Genomic DNA, 22,793 nt, shown 5'->3' on the forward strand with positions numbered 1-22,793 from the left:
AAGCACAGAGGAGGGCATCATGCACAAAAATGGTAAAAGGAGGTCTGAGGGGGATCTGGGCAGAGCACTAATGCTGTCAGCTGCCAGAGGATTTAAGCAGAGGCGTAGAATGATCAGATGCATATTTTAGGAAGCTCGCTGGGGCTGAGGTGTGGGAAGGATGGACCAGGGGGAGGCACCAGAGGAGCAGCCAGAAGGCTGGCTCAGTTTCAGTGTCCCTGGGGATGTGATGGTAGTGGAGGTATTGGCCAAGGAGAAAGCGTGCAAGGCAGAGTTAACAGACTAGGGACCCGGGACTAGCACAGGACTGCTGCGGTGTTACCCCTGGCACAGGGCACCCTGAAACCAGCAGCAGGTGCAGGGGAAGAAAGAATGTGGCTAAGCAGCAGAAGAGAAGCCAGCCTGCCCGAGGTTAGCCCTGGTAGGACACTGAGGGCCTGGCTGAGATGCAGCCCACCCGCACTGGAACAAATCAAGGTGCTTGGCCAGTCCCTGGAAGATGGTTAATCCCCCAAAGGAGCCCAGGGAGAGATGGGAAAGAGGTTTTTGTTTTGCATTTTTAATTGATATCTTTAGGAGGTAACATATTCATATGGCTCAGAATCCAAAAGGTATAGAAGAATGTATAGTGACAAGTCTCCCTCCCATCCCTGCTCACTAGTGCCCCATTCCCAACCCAGACACAGCCAACGCTACCACACTCCTGGGTAGCCACAGAGAGCCCATGCCTGTACAAGCAAACATCTAAGCATATTCAGAGAGAAGAGATTTGACTGCATGCAAATCCAGGCCTCCTTTTCTCCAGGTAAGGGGTTGCAATTTCTATCTCGGGGGCCTGTTCTGCCCCTGTGTCCCGTGTTTCCAAGCTAGGCAGCAGCCCTGGCCCAGAGCACCCACCCCCGCCCAGGTCCTTACACAGCTGCCATCACCACCAGAAATGTCCCTGCCCCACCAGCAGGGAGAGTGAGAGACAGAGTGTGTGTAAAGGCTTAGGGAACGGAGACTAAGGGCCACAGAGAAGCAGTGTGTGTGTCTGGAGGAGACCAGCCTGGGCGGGTGAGCCCAGCCCTGGTCTCCACGGAAGTGGACTCACACCACAGCTCTGAGATGTCTGTCACACTGAACGTAAGATTCCTTTTTCTGCAGCAACTGCCCAAGGGTTAGGGGTGTCAAAATGAGGCAGACTGTGGAGCCTCTGTCCCCAAGGTGTCCCCATGGATGTGAGCTCTGACCAACTGGCCTGCACTCAACAGGAAGGTGACAGATGCAGGGCTGGACCAAGGGAGCCGGGATTCCAGCTCGGGGACAGATCACTGAGGAGTTTCCATCAGCTCCTGAAAGGCCTTTTGGGCCCATGGGTGGGAGGGGAGGTCCCTGGCAGGTGAGGGAAGGAGTGAGGCAAGGTGCCTGATGGCAGGGGTGGGGGTTCAGGTACAGGGAATGAGGAGCACACATGAGGGCCCCCATGGAGCCCGAACCCAGCGGACAAACCAAGGCAAGGTGGCTGGGCCCAGAGCTGCCCTTTTTCCCTCCTCATCCCAGCTCCTACCCACCCACAACCTGCAAAGGCCTTGACACTGTCTATGAGGTGTCCCATGAGGCACCTGGGTCCTTAAGCTCTTGGCCTCCCATCCCTGGGCAGAACCCACACCATGACTTCAGAATTCCTTGCCACAGCACCCCCATCACCTCCAGTCCCTAGTCCTGGCCTCCTCGGTTGGTCCATCCCCCGACCAAGCTCTCCCTCCCGGCCCTTGCGCCATGCCTTCTTGGGCTTCCCAACCTTCCACTGCTCCTCCAGCCCCTTGGCCTGCTTGCCTGCCCTTCCCCACTCGCCCCTCCACTTGAATCCTCTCTCTAAGCCTCCGCCTCCCAGCCAGCTGGTGTTTGCTGCAGCCTCCTCTGTGCCCAGCCCTGGGCAGGGCGGGCAGATGGGCACAGTCAAGCCTAGTAAGACAAAGGCCCAGCTCTCCAAGTGCTTCTAGTTATCATCATGAAACAATTTACCAACCACAGTGAGACTCAGGGTGGGGACTCAAAGGAGCAAAAGGGGTCACCACAGCCAGGCTCCTCCCCAGCCTGGACACAACCCTTGTTCCTTTCAGGTCTCACCCTCCTGGGGGTGTTGCAACATTCTTATCCCTGCCTTTCTCTGTCGGACCTCACCTCTGTCTCCACTCCTGCCTCAGGCAACCAATGGCATCCTTGCCCATGTCTGTCTGTCCTGATTGGCTGCCTGACACCCCCTTGGCCAGCCCCCCGATACATACACACTGGGGTGCTCCTGCCCAGGGGTCATCCCCAGAGTCTCGGGGCCTCTGGGTTGACCAAGCTGCCCCAGCCCCACGTTGAGCAGCAGAGGGGCAGGATTTGCCCAGGTCAGAGCAGGGGCTAAGGAGGACACAGGCTGAATCTCCTGCCGGGTAGGATCAAAGATGCGCAGCCGGATGTTAGCTAAAGCAGTGAGGACAGAGTTTATCCAGTCACTACTGACAGTAGGGGACAGCTGAGCTCCATCTGATTGTGCAGAGGTGATTGGGCCTTTTAAAGGGAGAAGGAGGGAGGAGTTGAGCTGGGGCTCAGTAGAGTCGGAGCAGATGGGATGAGGTAGCTGTGTGCTCCAGCAGGTATCTAAGTTAGGTTTCTGTCCTCCCACAGAGACTGGGAGACAGATGACTACATTTCAGAAGAAGAACTCCCGGGTCCTGAGAGAGATACTTCTGAGTTTCGAGAGCAACATGTACAATTGTCAGCCCCTTTCAGTAAGTGCTCTAGGAGAGGGAGGTCAGGGGCCTATCATGGAGAGTTAGCTACAACAAATAGTAAGTTTTCCTGGCAGCATTGAGCTTTCTCAAGCAGGCACTTTAAGGGGAGCTGGGGTCATCCTAGAGAAATGGTCTTATGTGTCTAGAAGCCATGCTATAGTTTGGTCAAGGCTTTTAGTTTGAGGTTGGGACGGAGTTGTCATGTGCTGAGAGTTCTGCACTTAGTGCGATGCCACTGGCTGTGGCCCTCCGCTCCAGGGCGCCGGGGAACAGAGCAGTGGGCCAGCCATGGGGATGAACAGTCTCCCCAGCCAGGGCATAGGCACAGGCTCATGAAGGGATCACTGGCCTGCCTGGACTTGAATGCCAAGAGTGGAGAGGACGTGGAAGCTGCCTGTGCTTAACTTGGTAATGAGGAATCTGGAGGCGATGGGGCCCCTTCCTTAGCTGTTGGAAATGCTGGAGCCTGCAGGGAATACTGGGAAGGAGAAAGAGAGAAGTGCATCAGTTTTGTGCAATTTCTATTAGCAAGTACCAACACATATGCCCCTATTGGAGAGTGAGGAGGTCTTGGCTAGCCCCTTGTTGGAGAGCCTGCTCCAGAAGCCACAAGCAAAGCCGGAACAGATACAACCTGAGCGTCCCTGGAGTAGCTCGTGCAGGAAGTAGCAAAGGTGACTTGGCTCTGGCCTTTTCCTGCCACTTTAATGCAGCTGAGCAGCCAGAGGCCCATGTTACTGTAGGGGCTGAGAGAATTCAGGTTTCTTGGGTGCCTGTGATGCCCTGAAGCCTTCCTTACTCTTTCCATTTGCCATATGAGGTAAGTGCGCTCTTACAGTTGAGGGAACTGAGGCTCAGAAAAATTGAGTAACTTGTCCAGGATTACAGGGTTTTACAGCAAAAGAGTCTGGATTCAACCAAAGCTGTACAACTCTGGAGTGCAAGTTCTTTCCCCTGCATCATGCTGCATCTGCTGCCTTTTTTGGTTTGTTTGTTTGGTTTTGGCTTTGAAGTTCTTTTATTTCTGGCAGACGGAGGGCTGGGGCCTGGGCAGAATGGCGAAAGCATTTCCAGGTTCACTCAGCCTTAAGGACCTCCTGGCCAAGTTCAGTCTTGCCCTTCTTTAAACTTCACCATACTTCCTTCCCTCTGCACCTTTGCTGAGCTGTTCTGATCTTTGGACTACCACTCGCTCCTCTCCCATCTAGCTCCTTACCCCATTTCTCCCTGCCAGGCCCATCTCAACCTCCTAGAAGCTTCTCCTGGTTTCTTCTGCCCTTGCTCTTGCACGTTCCAGGGAACCTCCTCCAATGACGTTCACTTGGCTCTTAACTTTTTTTAGAGCCATAGATGGCATCATCCACTTACAGGATAAAGGTGACACACACCCTCATCCCCCCCAAGGTCAGGGGCTGGGTCTTGGACCCTTCATCCCCCACCCCCTTGCCCCTTTCCCACACACAGAATCTTTTAAACCTTCAGCACAGAACTGAACAGTGCCTGAGGCAGCCAAGCCACCCAGAGTGTGACTGAGCTCACAGGCCCAGTGGGACCCATTGGTGAGGGTCCCTCCCTGGGGGCAGGTGGGCTGGGCCAGGCTGTGGCAGCATATGTGTCCCAGGACTGACCCTCGGAGGATTCACTGGTCTCTGTTAACCATCTGTCTTTGGCCTCAGCCCCCCACGGCACACCTCAGCCTCAGTGCCTCCCGCTCAGCGGCCAGGGTGTAAGAGAGGCCCTCTCAACAGGGCTGCCAGCCGTGGGAGCCCTGGTGCCTCTGTGGGGCTACTCCAGGTCCCCCCTGCCCCCGCCTCCCCTCAGTGTCCTTTGCTAGGCGCAGGCTCAAGCCTGAATCGTGATCAGGATGTGGGGACACGGCATTGCTCCCGTCAGCAGTTCCAGGATTTCTCCTTCTTTACACTGAATTCTGAGCTTCAGCACCACTCCCCGTCCACTCCCTCCCAGCACCCTGAGGCCTGGCCATGAGGCCTGGAGTGCAGCCACCCCTGACCTACCTGGCCCTGCCCATGCTCCCCACCCTAGGATCTAAGATCCCCAACTCCTCTCCTAATCTCCCTGCCAGCCCAGCTGGGTGCAGCCTGTCTTGCTCTGGCCTCTGCAGCTCACCATTTCTTCATTCCCTCATTCATTCTTTCCCAGGCCCCCTCCCCTCTGTCTCAACACCCTGCTTAACTTCCCCGGGGCACTTACGATTCCCTGAAATCATCTTTTGTGTGTATTTACTCCTGTAGGGTCTGTCTCCCAGACTAGAAGGTAAGCTCCATGACAGCAGAGACCTTGTCTGTCTCTGTCACTGCTGTATATTGAGCTGTGCTGGTGCTCAGCAGTTGTTGGTTGATGATTGACTGGCTGAATTCGTGTTTGTTGGGCAACCACCAGGGTGCAGGCACCTTGCTAGGTGAGGGAAGTGCAGTCAAATGAGTCTCCTTGAGTAGTGCTCAGCAGGAGTGGAAGTGGGGTGCTGCACCCCACGATCAGCTCTAATGCAGGCCCCACAGGACCTGGTGCTGAGAGGCACAGGGGAGGTGTGTGACCGAGCCCCAAACCAGGGCTCTTGCTCACCTATAGCCCCGGTGCTGGGCTCATGCCCTCCAGGAAGCCTGCGCGCAGCCGCAGACAGGACAGCTCCCCTGTCAGGTGCTCACCCAGCACACCTGCCTCTCCATAGGCAGAGCACCTGGCAGAGTTGTAATTTTGCATTGGCTTATGTGATTATTTCTATCATCTAGAAAGTTATGTTGACAGCCCTGCTCTAGGCTGCAAGCTCCATGAAGACAGGGACTGTGTGTGTGTGTGGCTCACTGCCATAGCTCCCATCCTAGCATGGTGTCCAGCACAGAAGGCTCTCAGTCACTACGGTTGAGTGAATCCATGGGACAGGGAATGGGTGAGGGCTGAGTCCTCCCCCAAAGGAGCAGCTCCTCTTCCCTGGGACAGGTTCTTTGTCTACTGTGCTCATCTACCAGCCAGAGCATCCCATCCTTCCCCAGGACCCCATAGTCTCACCTTGTTCCATGGCTTCTGTTTCCCACTTGACATAGAACTTCAGGGCTGCTGCCTTCCAGCACCACTTATATATCCCCAAAATGAAATGCGATGGTGCCCCCTGGAGTTGTGCAGTGGCCCTACCAGGCAAGGAGCTTCTTAGCTATATTCCCAGCCCCACCAGTGCTCTGGGCAATTTTAAGCCAACATGTCATCATCACCTACCACCGTGCAGTGCCTGGCTCTTGTAACAGAGGCTCCAGTTCTGGCTGGCCCAAGAAGTTTTTCCAGCTTTTCAGCCCCATTTCCTGGTTGCTTTTCCTTCAACTCTTCCCCCAGGGATGACAACCTGAGTCAGCATCTGCCACACCCTGGGTGAAATAGGATGCTCTATCGTGGGGACTTTCCTTCTGGGGCCCTGCCCTCCCCTCTCACCGGCCAGCCTATCTCCTCTTCCCCAGCCTGGAAGTGTGCTACGAGTGCATGGTAGCCCACCAGCCATGGAGGAATTTCCCCAGCCAGACTCAGAAGGAAGTGGGGAGCCAGGAGGAAAGAATCCAAGCACTCAGACTGAGTGTCCAAGGACGCCCAGGACGCTGGGAGAACAGGCAGTGGTGGAGGAACTTCCTGGGCTCTGAGTCACTCTAGTTTCTTGGTCCATCCCAGGGATCAAAATCTTTCAGAACTTCAGGCTGGAGAGACTCTGGTCCTTGAATGTCCTCTACTACATTCTCACAAAGTGATTGACCAACATGTGCTTGATTGCCTCTCACGATGGTGAGCTTACCCCCTCTCACTGAGGCCCATTCCACCTTTGGGCAGCTTTAATTATTAGAAAGTCCCTTTTGTTCTAGTAGAGTCAGTAAAAAAATAAAAGAAAGAAAGAAAAAGAAAGTCCTTCTTCAAATGAATCTATATCCACTCATTCACTCACTGAAATTTTTTTTGTGCAGGGGGCAGTTTGAGACAGAGTCATGCTCTGTCACTCAGGCTACAATGCAGTGGCATCATCATAGCTCACTGCAACCTTGTACTCCTGGGCTCAAGCGATTCTCCAGAGACCAAATATGATTCTTACACCATGCCACAACATTTCATGTCTGCCGGTAGTTCCAAAATATCTTCTTAACAATTGTTGGCATGAAGTCAAGATTGTCTTCAAAACAAAATACAAGCCAGGCTTGGTGGCTCACACCTGTAATCCTAGCACTCTGGGAGGCTGAGGTGGGAGGATTGCTTGAGGTGAGGAGTTTGAGACCAGCCTGAGCAAGAGCGAGACCCCTGTCTCTACTAAAAACAGAAAAAATTAGCCAGGCGTGGTGGTGCCTGCCTGTAGTCCCAGCTACTAGGGAGGCTGAGGCAGGAGGATCGATGGAGCCCAGGAGTTTGAGGTTGCTGTGAGCTAGGCTGACCCCACGGCACTTTAGTGCGGACAGCAGAGTGAGACTGTCTCAAAAAAAAAAAAGCAATTTTCCTGCCTCAGTCTCCTGAGTAGCTGGGACTACAGGCACTTGCCTCTGTACTCACTGGTCTTTGTTGTTTGCTTTCAAGATACAAAGAATCAATGCAGTCTCTGTTTCAGAAGTTTGAAGACCATTATCATCTGCCCCTGAGTCTTCTCTCCCGGTTCATCATCTCCCTGTCCTCCCCTGATCACGGGCTCTCCTCACCACCCTGATTTCTCCCTCAGGACTCTACATTGTGCCCCTGTCCCTTTCAAAATGGACCACACACTCCCAATAGGGTCTGATGACCACAGAGTCTGGGGCCTATGAGCCCCATTGTCCTGGGTTTGAAAGCTCTCTAAGAGCAGCTCAAAGTCATGCTAGTGCTTTTTGCAAGCAAATCACAGGATAGACTCTTACCAACCCTGTGCCAACTAGTACCCCCCGTCTTCACATGTTGTTATTCCACCTGCCATACATCGTGCTCTTGTCCAGCTGATTATCTGAGGACCCGAAAACCAGACCCAACTCTATTCCTATCCAGTGCCATCAGGTCAAATCTGGCCCAACAATCAGGCCAGATTCCATCACTCGGTATTCCCCCCAACTACATGTTATCGAGCTTCATTATGAGAGTGGCACCAATATGCTCACCTAACATGTCACTGAAAAAAATGTCACCACTAGGGCCTTCCAACCAGGTTGGCAAAGACACATTAATTATTACTATTTGGGGACAGGTGTCCTGCCAGTTGTAACCGTATCTACTACCCTATCATCCTATCCACAGTTCACCATTTGGTTACTCAACATATCCTGAGATAGGTTTGACAGGTGCAAAAGCGCTGAGATAACCATTCGGAAACCTGGTCTCAACTCTGGCTCCAGAGTATGTCTGGGCTGCTGGGGATCCGTCAAGCCCTCCCCTGCCCTGACGTCCAGTTCTGTAGTGGTCAAGGTTAGATAGAATCAGGAAGCTGGGGGCAGAGGTGGGTTCCTGTTGTGAGAGACTTGTTGCAAGAGAATTGGGCACTTCCATCTGTGCTGCCGGGCAGCTTCAGCTCTGCCCTCACTGCTGCACAGCAGGCACCCTGCTCTGCTCCTCCCCTTCCGTTTCCTTGACCACACTCATGCCGAGCCTCAGCTTCCCCTTGTGTCCCTGGGGTGCCCACCATGCAAACGTCACACTGATCACTTGGTAGCCTGCTGAGCTGTGGCCCCAAGAAGACCCAGACCACCAAGCCCGAGCCACCTGCGCTTGCCGGCTCCCTCCCTGTGAGGCCAGCGGTCCAGCCCCCCACCCCAGCTTCCTAGAGGGCTCTCCTCTCCCCGCCTTGGCCGGCCCCAGCAGAGCACGCTGGGCAAGGCGAGGCTGGAGGGAGAGTGAGCAAGACTGTGTCGTCTGGCATCAGCCTGAGCACGGGGCCAGGCTCTGTCGCTTCCGAGCTGTGTGGGCTTGGGCAGTCTCAGTTTCTTGTCTCATGGCTATAAAACATTTAGTCATATTATTTCTCATTAATAATGGCTTCAAGAGCACAGCAGTTCTTTTCCTCTCTGTTTCCATTTCTTCCTTTGCCCTGGTTTCTCTGCCCTGCACCCTCAGTCCTACCCTTGCCACGCTCTCCCAAAGCTTGTTTGTGGGTTCCCCCACCTCCCCTCTGCCCCGGACTCCCCTGGGGGACCCACTCTCTGCTGTATGGTAACGACTGCCTGCACACACCTCACGCACACACCGACCTCTTCTGCTGCGACCTCTCACCCTTTCTCCAGGCAAGTATTTCTTGCTGCCTCAGGACATTTCCACGTCAATCTGAACATGTTAGAAGTAGCCCTTTCTCTTCTGGCGCAACCCTCCCTCCACCACCCACGTCCCAAGACCTCTGTGGGCACCACAAACACTCAAGTCTCAACCTGTGAGTCTACCTCAGAGTCGTCTTTGTCCCTGCATTGCAGTACCACTGGCTACCAAGTCCTGCCTAGTGTTCCCTAGAAGTAGCCCTTCTCCTCCCTGCCCTCATCCCACCCCACACCAGACCACAAGGACATGCATCTAGATTCCAAGTTCTGGAATCTAGACATCTAGACAATCCAAACATCCCTGAGGAGGGATCTTCCAGCCCTTCCCACACTGACCTCCACTCGTCGTGTTTCCAGTCCCCCCCCTAAACCTCTCTCCATCGCTGTGGCTGGGGGAGTTTTGAAATAGGAGGACCAGGACTCTATGCTTAGGATTTGTGTACTTTTAGTACATATGTTATGCTTCATTGACAAGTTTTCCAGGAAGAATAAAAGAAGCATCAAGAGTTTAAGGCGGCTGGGTGAGGTGGCTCACGCCTGTAATCCTAGCACTCTGGGAGACCGAGGCAGGTGGATCGCTCAAGGTCAGGAGTTTGAGACCAGCCTGAGCAAGAGTGAGACCCCGTCTCTACTAAAAATAGAAAGAAATTATCTGGCCAACTAAAAGTCTACATAGAAAAAATTAGCCAGGCATGGTGGCACATGCCTGTAGTCCCAGCTACTCGGGAGGCTGAGGCAGGAGGATCGCTTAAGCCGAGGAGTCTGAGGCTGCTGTGAGCTAGGCTGACACCACGGCACTCATTCTAGCCTGGGCAACAAAGCGAGACTCTGTCTCAAAAAAAAAAAAAAAAAAAGAGTTTAAGGGAAGGCCGGGCATGGTGGCTCACACCTGTAATCCTAGCACTCTGGGAGGATGAGGTGGGAGGATCGCTTGAGGTCAGGAATTCAAGACCAGCCTTAGAAAGAGCAAAACCCCGTCTCTACTAAAAATAGAAAAAATTAGTCAGGTGTGGTGGCACATGCCTGTAGTCCCAAATACTTGGAAGGCTGAAGCAGGAGGATCACTTGAGCCCAGGAGTTTGAGGTTGCTGTAAGCTAGGCTGATGCCACAGCACTCTAGCCTGGGTGACAGAGCAAGACTCTGTCTCAAAAAAAAAAAAAAAAAAATGAGTTTAAGGGGAAAAAAAATGTAAACCACTACATATCACCAGATCTAGAACAAGTTCCTCTTAACTCAACTTGCGTCTGGTTGACGTGCCCCTTCTGTGGGCCACCGTGAGCCCCTGTCCTACTCCAGCTTACCTGTCTCACCCATGAGACCAGTTCTCTCCAATACTAGCCTCTAGCTGCATGTGGCTATTAAATTTAAATTAATTGAAATTAAACACAAAATTAAAAATTCAGTTTCACAATCACACTAACCACATTTCACGTGCTCAGTAGCCACACGGGGCTAGCAGCAACTGTACATTTCCATTGACACAGAACATGCTATTGGACAGTGCTGCGCTGGACAGTAAGGTCTGGAAAGCAGAGACCTGTCTTTCTGGTCCAGCCTTGGATCCCCGGCTCCCAACACACTTTAGGCCCAGCTCTGATGCTATTTATAAATATCAAGTGATTGAATGAATGCACACACTGCCACGTGCTACAAATGACCCAGTGATAGCTTCAGTGCCTGCCCCTGGCTTCTGGCCAGGCTCTGACTGCAGCCCTGACCACTCATGGTCGCTTTCCTCCCTCCAAACCATCTCTGGGCTGTGACTGGCTCAGAGTCCTGGAGGCATTGTGTGTGTGTGTGAGTGTGAGTGTGTGTGTGTTGGAAGCAGGAGTAGAGAATGAATTGGCAGAGTGAAGAGACCAGGGTTCCAGGTCTCAAGAAGCTCAAGTTCAGGCCTCTGGCAATGGCTGCTCCCACCTACGCAGCAGACTGACACCATGGCTTTGATTTGAATTCTGGGCTGTGCGTCCTCCTAGCTCAGTGACTTTGGGCAAGATACTTAACCTCTGCGAACCCACTACACGCGTTGTTGCTTTACTGTATGGACAATAATACCTACTTCTCACAGGTAGTGAATGCATTAAATAAGATGTCTGGGCTCTGCCAACACTCAATTATTGCTTATTCCTTTCTCAACATAGAGGGCAGTAAAATCCCCTCTTCAAACATTATTCAGATTGCAGCTCTCGGACACCTGCGTGGCCCCCACTTATCCCACATAGGAGGCCAGCTCCTTTTGCCTTCAGGCCAGAGGCTTGTCATCAATTCCACTGCTCTTATCTCCAAAGGCACCTGGCTCAGCTTCCCTCTGCCAGCGATCTAAGGTTGTTTGGCTTCCTCTCCCCACCTTCACGTCACATTACATGCCTGAAATGCCCTTCCTGCCCCCTCTTTCAAAAACTCAGGCCCTGCCTTTTCAGATGCAGATTTTTTCATGAGACTCATTTCCTCTCTTAAGCCTGCTTGACTCAACCTTCCCAGTTTCAAGATTGCTAAACAGTAAAAAATATTTCATGCCTATTTCAGCCTTCATCCGCCCCCTTTCCTCCTCCCTTAGTGACTATGACGTAAGCTTGTACCTGGCAAGTCTGAACCTGTGGGCATCTGTGTTCCCAGGTACCTGGCTGTACGCGAGTGTGTATTGAGCAGGAAACAAGAGCAGATGGTGACCAAGAAAAAAACAAGCTTGTGGTGAGGTGGGAGGGCTGGACCAGATCAGATACAGGACCTATTTGGTTACTTACTACATGGGTGGCCCTCAGCAAGTTACATAACCTTGCTGAGCCTCAGTTTCCTTGCATGTTTGTCATAAAGATTAGAAATAATAATAACAATTATTATTATTGCTATGATTACTATTTACTGGGCCCTTAGTACAGGCTCTGTTCTAAGCACCTCACATAGATTCTTTTATTTAATCTTAACTTCAACCCTAGCAGCTAGATAATATTTTTCCTACATTACTGTTAAAGAAATTGAGACACAGGCTGGGTGCAGTGGCTCAACGCCTGTAATCCTAGCACTTTGGGAGGCTGAGGCAGGAGGATCACTTGATGTCAGGAGTTCGAGACCAGCCTTAGCAAGAGTGAGACCCTGTCTCTACTAAAAATAGAAAAAAATTAGCCAGGCTTGGTGGTCATGCCTGCAGTCCCAGCTACTTGGGAGGCTGACGCAGGAGGATTACTTGAGCCCAGGAGTTTGAGGTTGCTGTGACCTAGGCTGACGCCATGGCACTCTAGCCCTGGCAACAGAGAAAAGAAAAGAAAACAAAAGAAAGAATGAAAGAAAGAAAAAAAGGAAGGAAGGAAGGAAGGAGAGAGAGGGAGGAAAGAAGAAAGGAAGAAAAAAAGAAAGAAAAGAAATGAAATTGAGACACAGAGGAAACTCACCACAGAGGTTGAATAACTTGCCCCAGGTCACACAGCTAGTAAGTGGCAAAGCCAGGATTTGTATCCAGACAGCTGAGACTCAGAGTCCATGTTCTTAACTCCACTTACTGCCTCCCACATGTGATCCTGCATGTGTGCACATACCTCTCCTATATGCAAAGCTCCCACCACAATGCCTGACACAACCATAACCAATAAGGAGTGTAACTCTTTCCTCACTGAGACTACAGGTACACAAGGCCAGGAAAAGTGTCTCTTTTTCTCTGTAACTTGTTATAGAAGCAGGAAAAGATGGAGTATACACTGGGTACTTTACACACATTTCCAGGGGCTAAGAGAGGTGTAAAAGATGTACAAATATTTAAAGCAATACTTTCTTACCCAGGTGTGAGTTATAAACACACACACGCAACAGGAACAGACACTATTCAAAAGGACCTCTCTCGCTCTCTCTCTCTCTCTCTCACACACACACACACACACACACACACACACACACACACACACACACACACGCTCACTGGCCACCTTGAACCCCATGAAGTCTCCACCAGGAAACCTTTCTGAGCTGGTCCAGGCCACACGGATCTCTTCCATCCCTGAATGCCAACAGCACTCACTGTTAGGCCTATTCAGGCCAGCCCTCACTATGTGGTATTTTATTCATTCATTCAAATTACTACTGAATAACTACTGAGAGCCAGAACCAGTTGTTAGAGAGGCAAGATCAAAAAAGTATGGTTCCTGTCCTCCGGGAACTTTCAATCTGATAGGAGATGCTGGCACACAAACCAAGAGTTATAGTAGGTACAGGGAAAGAAGCTATCTTTGACAGCACATGTGAAGGCCTATCAAATCAGACTGGGACATTTTGGAGGTGACACTTGAGTTAAATCTTAAAGATGAACAGGAGTTACTGTGGCAAGGAGGAGTGCGAGGGAAGGAGAGTCAAGAAGAGGAAACAGGCTAATATGTTTAGGAAACTGCAAGAAGTTCTGTAGGCTGTGATGAAAAGTTTTTTTAACAGGGTCAGGCAGGGCATACGGCCTGATAGTTGGCAGGACCCAAGTGCCAAAAGGCCTAATGTGCTAAGCTGAGAAATTCAAATTCTGTCTTGAAAAGGAGACACTGAGAGCTTTTAGACAGAGATATGACATCAAATCTGCATTTTATTAAGATTGATTCACCAGCACAGAGGATGAACTGATAATAGAGGGGAGAGGGTGGAGATGGAGAACACTGAAAAGACTTTCAACGATCCAGGGAAGAAATGAGGAGCTTGAACTCTTAGTGGCAATGGGAATGGCAGTTAAGAGAGATTAAGAAGTAGGAAAGAACTAATGCCATTCGCTACAATAGGAAACATAAAGGCCAGTGTTTAGACAGGATGGATGGGAGACAATGATACCTTTTGACTTTTGGAGTTTGAGGTGTCTCTGGGACACCCATGTGATATCCAACAGGCTTCTCAAAATGTGTGTGCTTGTATATTATTTATTATTATTTACACTCGAAAGACACCTTGGCAGGAGATATAAATTTGGGTGTCATCAATTTACAGCTAGTAATTAAAACCATGAGTGTAGATGAAGTCACCCGGAGAAAGTGTGGTGCCAGAAGACTTGTGGGCTCAAACAGAGCTCTAGAAAGCTCCAACTCTAAGTAGTCGAAGGCTTAGATTTTTAAACGTTCTCCCAGGAAGACTGCGTGAAGTAAGAGGCGGTGAGGAAAGGGTCCTGGAGATCCCCAACATTTAGAGGAGATATCATGAGAAGAGAGAGGCAGAGGTGCCGGAGGAGAAGCCAGGATGGGGATGTCAAGTATAAGGAAGTCAGTATTATCAAATGCTGCAGAGGTCAGGGGAGATAAAGACAGGAAACTGTTAGATTGAACAACTAGGGGGGGGCCAGGTGAGGCCAGAATGAAGTCAGTGGGGTAGTGAAGGGTTTCCGGAGAAACTTCTTCAACTAGTTTGCGGTTTGAGTTGCCAACTAGAACGACCCCTACTCATTTCACACGCCCGCCATAGTTGCGCGTGCGCACTCGTACACACCAGGGAGCTGACAGCTTTTTGGCGTTTCCGGACCGCGCGCACAGGGCCCCGGCGCACGCGCCTCCCGAGCCGGCCGCCCCCGCCGCGGGCCCCTCCCCAGGCCTGCAGAGGGCGCTGCGCTTCGGTGGGCCGGGGCGTGGCGCCGCTCTAGCCACCGCGCGGGCTCGGTGGCGGACGCCGCAGCTCTGCGTCCCCGCGCCTCCTCCCAGGGCAGGTGGGTCCGCCCGACGGGGGCGGGGGTGTCTGGGAGCCGTGGGGCGGGCGGGTAGCGGCAGCCTCCTGGGTGTGGAGTGGTCCCCATCGCCTAGGTCCCCGGATCGGGCTCCGGCTCCGATGGATCGGGCTATGGATGGGCCACGCGGGTGGAAGTCCCAGTCTGGGTGGTCGCCTTCCTCCTGGACTTGCAGTACCTGTCCCCGGATCCCTTTACACCCCAGGGGTCTCCGCCCAGGGACACGTGCGGCTTCCTGGGCACAGCTTTGGGCGGAGCTAGTGGAGGCGGGGCTCCGTGATTGACACCTCTCTTCCCCAGACTTCACAGACTGCCACTGGACCCTTCCCCTGTCCTGAACCCTGAGCCGGCACGATGGTGAGAACCCTGAGCCCAGCCCCTCACCTCTGCATGCACACGCCCTCGCCCCGAGTACCCCTACCTCGGTTGCCCCGTATGAACCTGGAGCTCCGCAGTGGGGGGCTTTGCAAATCTGCCCCTGTAAGGCAACCTGCACTCTTCCAACCCGCTCATCCTTGTAGCACGGGCGCCTGAAGGTGAAGACATCAGAAGAGCAGGCGGAGGCCAAAAGGCTAGAGCGGGAGCAAAAGCTGAAGCTATACCAGTCAGCCACCCAGGCCGTCTTCCAGAAGGTGGGCCCCTCAGAGGTGGCCTCCACCCCAGGTGGCCCCCTTAGTATAGCTCAGAGGCCAAGAGCGGGACCCTAGAGTCAGACTGCCTGGATCCAAGTCTGGGTTCCAACTCTTACTAGCAGTGTGACCTTGGGCAAATTACTGAATCTCTTTGGGCCTCAGTTTGCTCACCTGCAAAATGGGGCTAATGATTGCACCTACCGCATAAGACTGTTGTGAAGATTAAATGAGAGAATACCTGTAAAGCTGTAAAGCACGGTTCATAGTGTGGGCTATGTAGTATGGGATTCACAAAATATTGGATAGTGCTAAATTTATGTTACTTAGCCCTGTGGTGGGAGAATGATATGATCTCTGACCCTCCTATCTGTCTTCTCAGCGCCAGGCTGGTGAGCTAGATGAGTCAGTGCTGGAACTGACAAGCCAGATTCTGGGAGCCAACCCCGATTTTGCCACCCTCTGGAACTGCCGACGAGAGGTGCTCCAACAGCTGGAGGCCCAGAAGTGTGTAGGGGTTTAGGGTCCCAGGAAGACTGCCCTAGCCCTGCCCCTGCCCTGCCTGGGTCCAGGGATGGAAGAGAAATGGGGCAGCCAGGGACATAGACTGGGGGTAGTGGAGGGCTGGGTGCACAAAGTTAAGGGTGAGCTGAGGTTGGGTGTAGGAGGGCCCTGACTCACCTTCCCCTGTGGGTGCAGGTCCCCTGAGGAGTTGGACGCTCTGGTGAAAGCTGAACTGAGCTTCTTGGAGAGCTGCCTGCGGGTGAACCCTAAGTCCTATGGTACCTGGCACCACCGCTGCTGGCTGCTGGGCCGCCTGCCTGAGCCCAACTGGGCCCGGGAACTGGAGCTGTGTGCCCGCTTCCTGGAGGTCGATGAGCGGAACTGTATGTGCCTGTGGATTCTGTCCCCACAGCCCTCGCCTGCCCCACATCCTGATACTGGGACCTCAATAAGGCCCAGAGTGGGGAGGGATATCCAGGATGGGCCCACTGAGCTGGTGCCAAAAGGGATGATGGAGCCAAATGTGCCCTCTATTGAGTACATCAAGGTGTCTCTAGGGGGTCCCCAAGGGAACTCTGGGGATACCAGCCAGGTAGCTCTTCTTGCTCTGCTTCTAAGACATGCTGTCACCTCTCCCCTTCAGTTCACTGCTGGGACTATCGGCGATTTGTGGCCGCACAGGCAGCTGTGCCCCCTGCAGAAGAGCTGGCGTTCACTGACAGCCTCATCACCCGAAACTTCTCCAACTACTCCTCCTGGCATTACCGCTCCTGCCTCTTGCCCCAACTGCACCCTCAGCCAGACTCTGGGCCACAGGGGCGCCTCCCTGAGGATGTGCTCCTCAAAGGTAAGCAGGGTGGGGGTGTTGGGGAGAACTCTGCAGCACCACCCTTTCTGCCCTGATGCCTGGCCTGGCTCTGAGCCTGTCACTTGGGTTTATTGAGCACCTGCGTTGCATGAAACTCAGTCCCTGGCTGCAGGGAGCTCAAGTGTCTGATGGGGAAGATAAAACTGACATATGCAGCCCCTGTGCAAGGCCAGCATATAAGTGAGACTGAGGGCTGGAGATACTCAAAGGAAAGGGTGGGGCGTTTGGGGTGGCCAGAAGCCCACCAGCATCGTGACCGCAGCCCCACGCCTCCCGCCTCCCGCAGAGCTGGAGCTGGTGCAGAATGCCTTCTTCACTGACCCCAATGATCAGAGCGCCTGGTTCTATCACCGCTGGCTTCTGGGCCGAGGTAAGCAGAGAGGGAAGAGTCTGAGTGTTTGGGGCTTAGGAGGAATGGAAGAGGATTTAAGGAGACCTGAGGCTGTGTCTCCCTGCAGCTGACCCCCAGGATGCGCTGCACTGCCTGCATGTGAGCCGGGACGAGGCCTGTCTGACTGTCTCCTTCTCTCGGCCCCTTCTAGTGAGTGCTGCAGCTTTTGCTGGAGAGCATCGTGGCATTCATTGTGGGGTTGGTGGGGCTGACAGGTCTCTTTCTGTCCCTGTGCCAGGTGGGCTCCAGGATGGAGACCTTGCTACTCATGGTTGATGAGTCACCTCTGATTGTGGAGTGGAGGACCCCAGATGGCAGGAACCGGCCCAGCCATGTCTGGGTATCCCAGCATTTGTGGAACAGAAGTGGGGGGCCTGGGCAGGGCTGGGTGAGACAGTCAGAAAAGTGGTGAGGCCGGGGCATTTCCTTGACCCAGTGCTCCCAGCTCTGCGACCTGCCTGCCGCCTCCCTCAACGACCAGTTGCCCCAACATACGTTTCGTGTCATTTGGACAGCAGGCGATGCCCAGAAAGAGTGTGTGCTTTTTAAAGGTGATGCAACCTGCAGCTTCCACCCCCTGCAGCAGCCCCCATCCCTCTCTTCATCTCGTGGTGTCCCCTCCAACCACCGCCTCTTTCCCTCAGGCCGCCAGGAAGGCTGGTGCCGTGACTCCACCACGGATGAGCAGCTGTTCAGGTGATGACGGGGAGGCACACAGACAAGGGACGGGGGCTGTAGACTCTGGGCATCAGCCAACTGGGGCAAGAGGACTGGGCTTTGGGGCATGGTCCCAGTTTAGATCTTGGGGACAACCAGTCCCCCAGGGCTGTGGACATCACTGCCTCCCCACCCTGCCCACCCCCAGGTGTGAGCTGTCGGTAGAGAAGTCCACGGTGCTGCAGTCTGAGCTTGAATCCTGTAAGGAGCTGCAGGAACTGGAGCCTGAAAATAAATGTGAGGCCCATTCCCTGAGAGCCTGTTCCCACAGCCCCGCTAAGCAGGCCCCTTTCCAGGGTGGCCCCTTGGAGAGAGCAGAAAGGGTGTCTAGGGCATGGGGGCAGAGGAGGATCCAGGAGAAAGCCATCTCCCCGCCCTCTCCTCAGGGTGCCTGCTCACCATCATCCTGCTGATGCGGGCGCTGGACCCCCTGCTGTATGAGAAGGAGACGCTGCAGTACTTCCAGACCCTCAAGGCAAGCTGGGCCTGCGGGAACAGGCAGGGGAGGCCAGTGGGCAGGAGGAAGGCAGCTGACGTGCATGCCCGCCCCACCTCATCCCCTCCAGGCTGTGGACCCCATGCGGGCAGCCTACCTGGACGACCTACGCAGCAAGTTCCTGCTGGAGAACAGCGTGCTCAAGATGGAGTATGCCGAGGTGCGCGTGCTGCACCTGGCTCACAAGGTACGGGCTGCAGCCCCTGGGCCCGCGCCCCACTGGCTGGCCTCCCACGCCTCTGGCTTTGCCTTCAGTCTCAGGGGCCTTCCTGGACCTTTCCTCCCAATCAAGATGGAATCCATCCCATCCTTGCAGCCTGCTCTTGTTCCAGGCCTTACTTTCTGTCACTCAGCCCATCATTTTTCTTGTCCCTCAGTTTCAAAGCCTGAGTCACCAGGGCCTCTCATGCTGCCCCTTCCCCGGGGCCAGGCACAGCTGCATTTTTCCTGCAGAGTGACCCCTGGCCCACATCCCCCCCACGCATTCCCGTGCTTCTCACCCTGGAGTGGGCACCAACATTTAAAGGCCAAATGGTTTCCGGAGATTTCTAACAAGCTGTCCAGGCTCCGTTTTTCCTCTGTCTCTAGTCCTTCCCAAGACATCAGTTTTATGACATCCCGGCAGCCCACCTCTGCCCCCACCAAACCCATCCCCAGATTCAGCACATCTGCTCCCCCCATGTCTTTGTTTACCCAGCATCCTCCACTGTCCTCTGCACCTCTCCAGGCCACCTCCTCCCACCCACCACACTGGCCAGCCCCACCCCAGCACTCACTGTCTTTCCCGTAGCGTGTAGCAGGTGCTGCTGTGGGCTGTACAGCCAGCTTCCCACCTGCTCCTCTTCTCTCCTCAGCTGGGGTCCCAAGGGCCTGTGTGGGGCACAGTAGGCAAGTACCTAATAAATGGTGGCTGAGGACCTTCTCCCAGGTCTCACTGGGTGGCCTGTCCCCTCCCTTCCCCTGCTCCAGGATCTGACAGTGCTTTGCCACCTGGAACAGCTGCTTTTGGTCACTCATCTTGACCTGTCACACAATCGTCTTCGAGCCCTGCCACCTGCCTTGGCCGCCCTGCGCTGCCTTGAGGTAAAGCACTCATTCTTTCATCACTGTCCTGGGTGGTCCTTTTCCCTTCCTCCACCTCAGAAGTCTGCCCACCTACACAAGTCCAGGACTTCCCAGCCCCTGCAGGGGACCACTTGCCTTCCCCCAGTATCACCCAGCCTGACCCTGTGAGCCCTTGTGTGCACTGTAAGCTGATCAGGCTGGGTTCCTGGGTTGCTGTCCCACTCCCAGGCTGACAGCCGCCTGCTCTCCAGGTGCTGCAGGCCAATGATAATGCCATAGATTCCCTGGACGGCGTCACCAACCTGCCCCGGCTGCAGGAGCTGCTACTGTGCAACAACCGTATCCTTCCTTTGGGTGCCTTTCAGACAGCGGGTGGGGTGTGGGGCCGCCTTGGGGAGAGACAGCAAGCAGGGTGGGTACCACCCTGAAGTGGGCTGGAGAGAGAGGCTCTGGCAGTGTGAGCTGAAGGGAGATAATAGCCTGGAGCTGGCCAGGCGAAGTGGCTCACACCTGTAATCCTTGCATTCTGGGAGGCCGAGGCTGGAGGATCACTCGAGCTCAGGAGTTCGAGACCTGCCTCTGCAAGAGTGAGACCATGTCTCTACTAAAAATAGAAAAAATTATTCAGGCATGGTAGCACGTGCCTATAGTCCCAGCTACTCAGGGGGTTGAAGCAGGTGGCTCTCTTGAGCCCAGGAGTTTGAGGTTGCTGTGAGCTATGATGACATTATTGGGTTCTACCTGGGGCAACAGAGCAAGATCCTGTCTAAAAAAAAAAATAGCCTGGAGCTGTATGGGGCTATCGCTGACTTGCACTGGTGAAGATTTGCAGAGTGTAAGTGACTTCTTCAAGCCAGAGTTCATAAATGGTAGATGTTCTTGGGGATTATGCAGTATTTTAAAAATCAAGAAGTTTCATATTTTTTAAAAATCTAGAATTCTGATTCCTCTTTTAAAAATTGGAAGTTAGAGCAATCTTTCGCCTGTATTTCCACTCGGCAGCCCTTGGTCATCGCTGAATAGTGAATGCCTCCTTGGACCAAGCTAGGTTTCCACTTTGCCACAGTCTCCACCATTCCTCTTGCAGCACACGCAGCCTGCTTCATGTGCTTCTGACCAGGGCCCATGGGCAGGTGTCTGCAGTCCCCACCTGGAGCCCTACTCCCTCCAGGGAAGCGTATGAGATGCCCATCAAACAGACTTCCAGGCAGCAGTCCCCAGCTCTTGAGCATGCACAGGAGCAGACAGATGGAGGGAAACTCATAAGCTTTCCTTGACTCTTTTGCCCAAGGCCTTCAGCAGCCTGCAGCGCTCCAGCCTCTTGCCTCCTGCCCCAGACTGGTCCTTCTCAACCTGCATGGCAACCCACTGTGCCAAGCTGTGGGCATCTCGGAGCATCTGGCGGAACTGCTGCCGTCAGTTAGCAGCATCCTCACCTAAGAGGCCCTGCCTCCCACCCTTGCCCTTTAACTTATTGGGACTGAATAAAGGATGGAGAGGCGCCAAGCTGTTGTCGCCACCACTACACCACTCTCCCACTAACCCCATCATTACTGCCACGTGTTTTAGGAAAAGAAAGGGAAGAGACTTGGGGTGTGCCAGCTCACCCTCTCTGCTTTCGTTTGATGCTCTCCTTCCTGCTGTTTCCTGTCATGGAGAGCCAGAGCCTCACTGTTTGGGGCAGAATTCAGGGCAAGGGCTGAAATTGAGTTCGTCTTCTGGTTTGGGGCTAGCACTGGGGCTAGGTTCAGGTTCCAAGTTGGGATAGGGGTTGGGATCAGGTTCTGGTGCAGGCTGAGCTACAAAGCCACTATAAGTCTCTGCAGCTGGAAGGCTCATAAAAGTTTTTCCCATGACCTCTGCCCCTTCCGGATGTCCTCTCTTCCCTGACCCTCAGCCACCACAGCTGAGAAGGCTCAGGTGTTCCGTGTTCCCAGGGAGAATGGGCCAGGGCACCCCTGCCCTACCCTGTTATAACAGCAGTGTCAGTGCCCATGAGTAGCATTCTGCGGTTGAAGAGCCCTTGAAATTACTTGATTCCATTTGGTCTCACAAGCTCTCAGGGATGAGAGCTCATTGTGCTGATGAGAAAACTGCTGCTATGACTTGCCCAAGGTTTCTGAGCTCTTAAGTGCTGGAACCAAAGTCATCTGTGCCCCTTGGTCTAGGACTCTAGACTCATGTTCTCGCTTCTGTACTGATAGGGAACGGTTGGGCAGTGGCCTGGCCTCCTCGCAGAGGTACCAGCTGGGTATCTGCTCCTATGGTGCCCCCACCCCCACCCCGCCACACACACCTTGTCCTGACTTTGAAAGTGCTGAGGCACCGGGCCTCCTGGAGAGAGGAAAGGGGAGCGGCTCAGAGATTAGGACACTGAGTCAAACCTGGCTGGGTGGGGAGAGAGAAAGATTGATTAAAACAAGAGAGAGAGAGTGTGACAAAGGCATTTTCCTGCTTCTGTGGGATCTGCCTGGGCCCACATGTGCTCACACACATCGGGACAGTCAGGGCCCTGCCCCTTCCCGTATCCAGAGTGATGCACACCCAGCGCTTCAGTGAAGCCCTTTGGCTGACCTGCTTCATACCTGCTGGAATTTGATTCCTGCTGGTGCGTCTGCTGAGGGTGTTGGAGGTGGGGCAGGACCCCCCCCCCCCCGCCGCCCCAAGATTCTGGGGGTTGGAGCTGTATAGAAAAATGTAGTGTGGGTGTGGAGGGCTCCCTGCCAGGTCCTGGAGCCTCTCTGTCCCCTCTCTGGGAGGCACTTCCCTGCCTCCGTCACCAAACATCCTCTCCTGGAGTCTGCTTCCTTGTGCCTTCTTGCCAACCCTGTTTTCACTGTCTTCTGTTTGGTGGCCCATGGGCAGAGCTGGGACACCAGTGGGATGGAAGGGAGAGGCCCCCTTGCTGATGGACCTAAGAACAGGACCCGTGGAGCATCTGCTGGAAGATGCCTAGCCTCCTCTCTGCTTGGGGCTGTCTTGGTGGCATCCCTGGCATTTCTGCCAGTGTCAGGGGTGGAGTTAGGATGAGCACTGGGGAGGTCCTGTAGCCGGTTGGCCTGGATTCCCAGGAAGAATTCTAGGTTGGAGAAGAGGGGAACCCTTGACTACTGCTGAGCAGACGCTCCTCTCACTGAGAGAAGGGGTTGCTCGGCAGGCTTGGGAGGGCGCCTCGGTTCCCACCTAAGCCTCTCTCATGCATCCAGGCTGGGGAAGAAGACAAGAGATTGCCTCACTCTGATCCCCGTAATCCCAAACTGGAGAGACACAGAAGCTGAGGGGGTGGGGGCTGCTCACTCATGCCAGGGGCTGTGGAGCAGCAGGAGGAAGCAGGGATAGAAGGGGGTGGGGGTCAGATCTGGAAGAGCAGGCAGGTCAGGGGCTGGCTGGTGGAGCCAGTCTGAGGGCCTGGCTGCTGATGTCACCAGTCTGCAG

General features: G+C 53.9%; 1 protein-coding gene across 1 annotated transcript; it reads left to right on the plus strand.

Moving 5' to 3' along the window:
• Positions 1-14,422: 14,422 nt before the first annotated feature.
• Positions 14,423-20,864, plus strand: RABGGTA (Rab geranylgeranyltransferase subunit alpha). Its single transcript, XM_045569822.1, has 17 exons — positions 14,423-14,670; positions 14,989-15,045; positions 15,210-15,320; positions 15,700-15,824; positions 16,017-16,204; positions 16,465-16,668; positions 16,976-17,059; positions 17,148-17,230; positions 17,319-17,420; positions 17,526-17,631; positions 17,725-17,776; positions 17,946-18,034; positions 18,184-18,272; positions 18,364-18,480; positions 19,263-19,376; positions 19,610-19,697; positions 20,650-20,864. The coding sequence occupies exons 2-17, from the start codon at positions 15,043-15,045 to the stop codon at positions 20,796-20,798; spliced, it is 1,704 nt and encodes a 567-aa protein (XP_045425778.1). The 5' UTR covers positions 14,423-14,670; positions 14,989-15,042; the 3' UTR covers positions 20,799-20,864.
• The last annotated feature ends 1,929 nt before the right edge of the window (positions 20,865-22,793 follow it).

This window comes from Lemur catta, chromosome 1, assembly GCF_020740605.2.
Source record: "Lemur catta isolate mLemCat1 chromosome 1, mLemCat1.pri, whole genome shotgun sequence".
NCBI lineage: Eukaryota > Metazoa > Chordata > Mammalia > Primates > Lemuridae > Lemur > Lemur catta.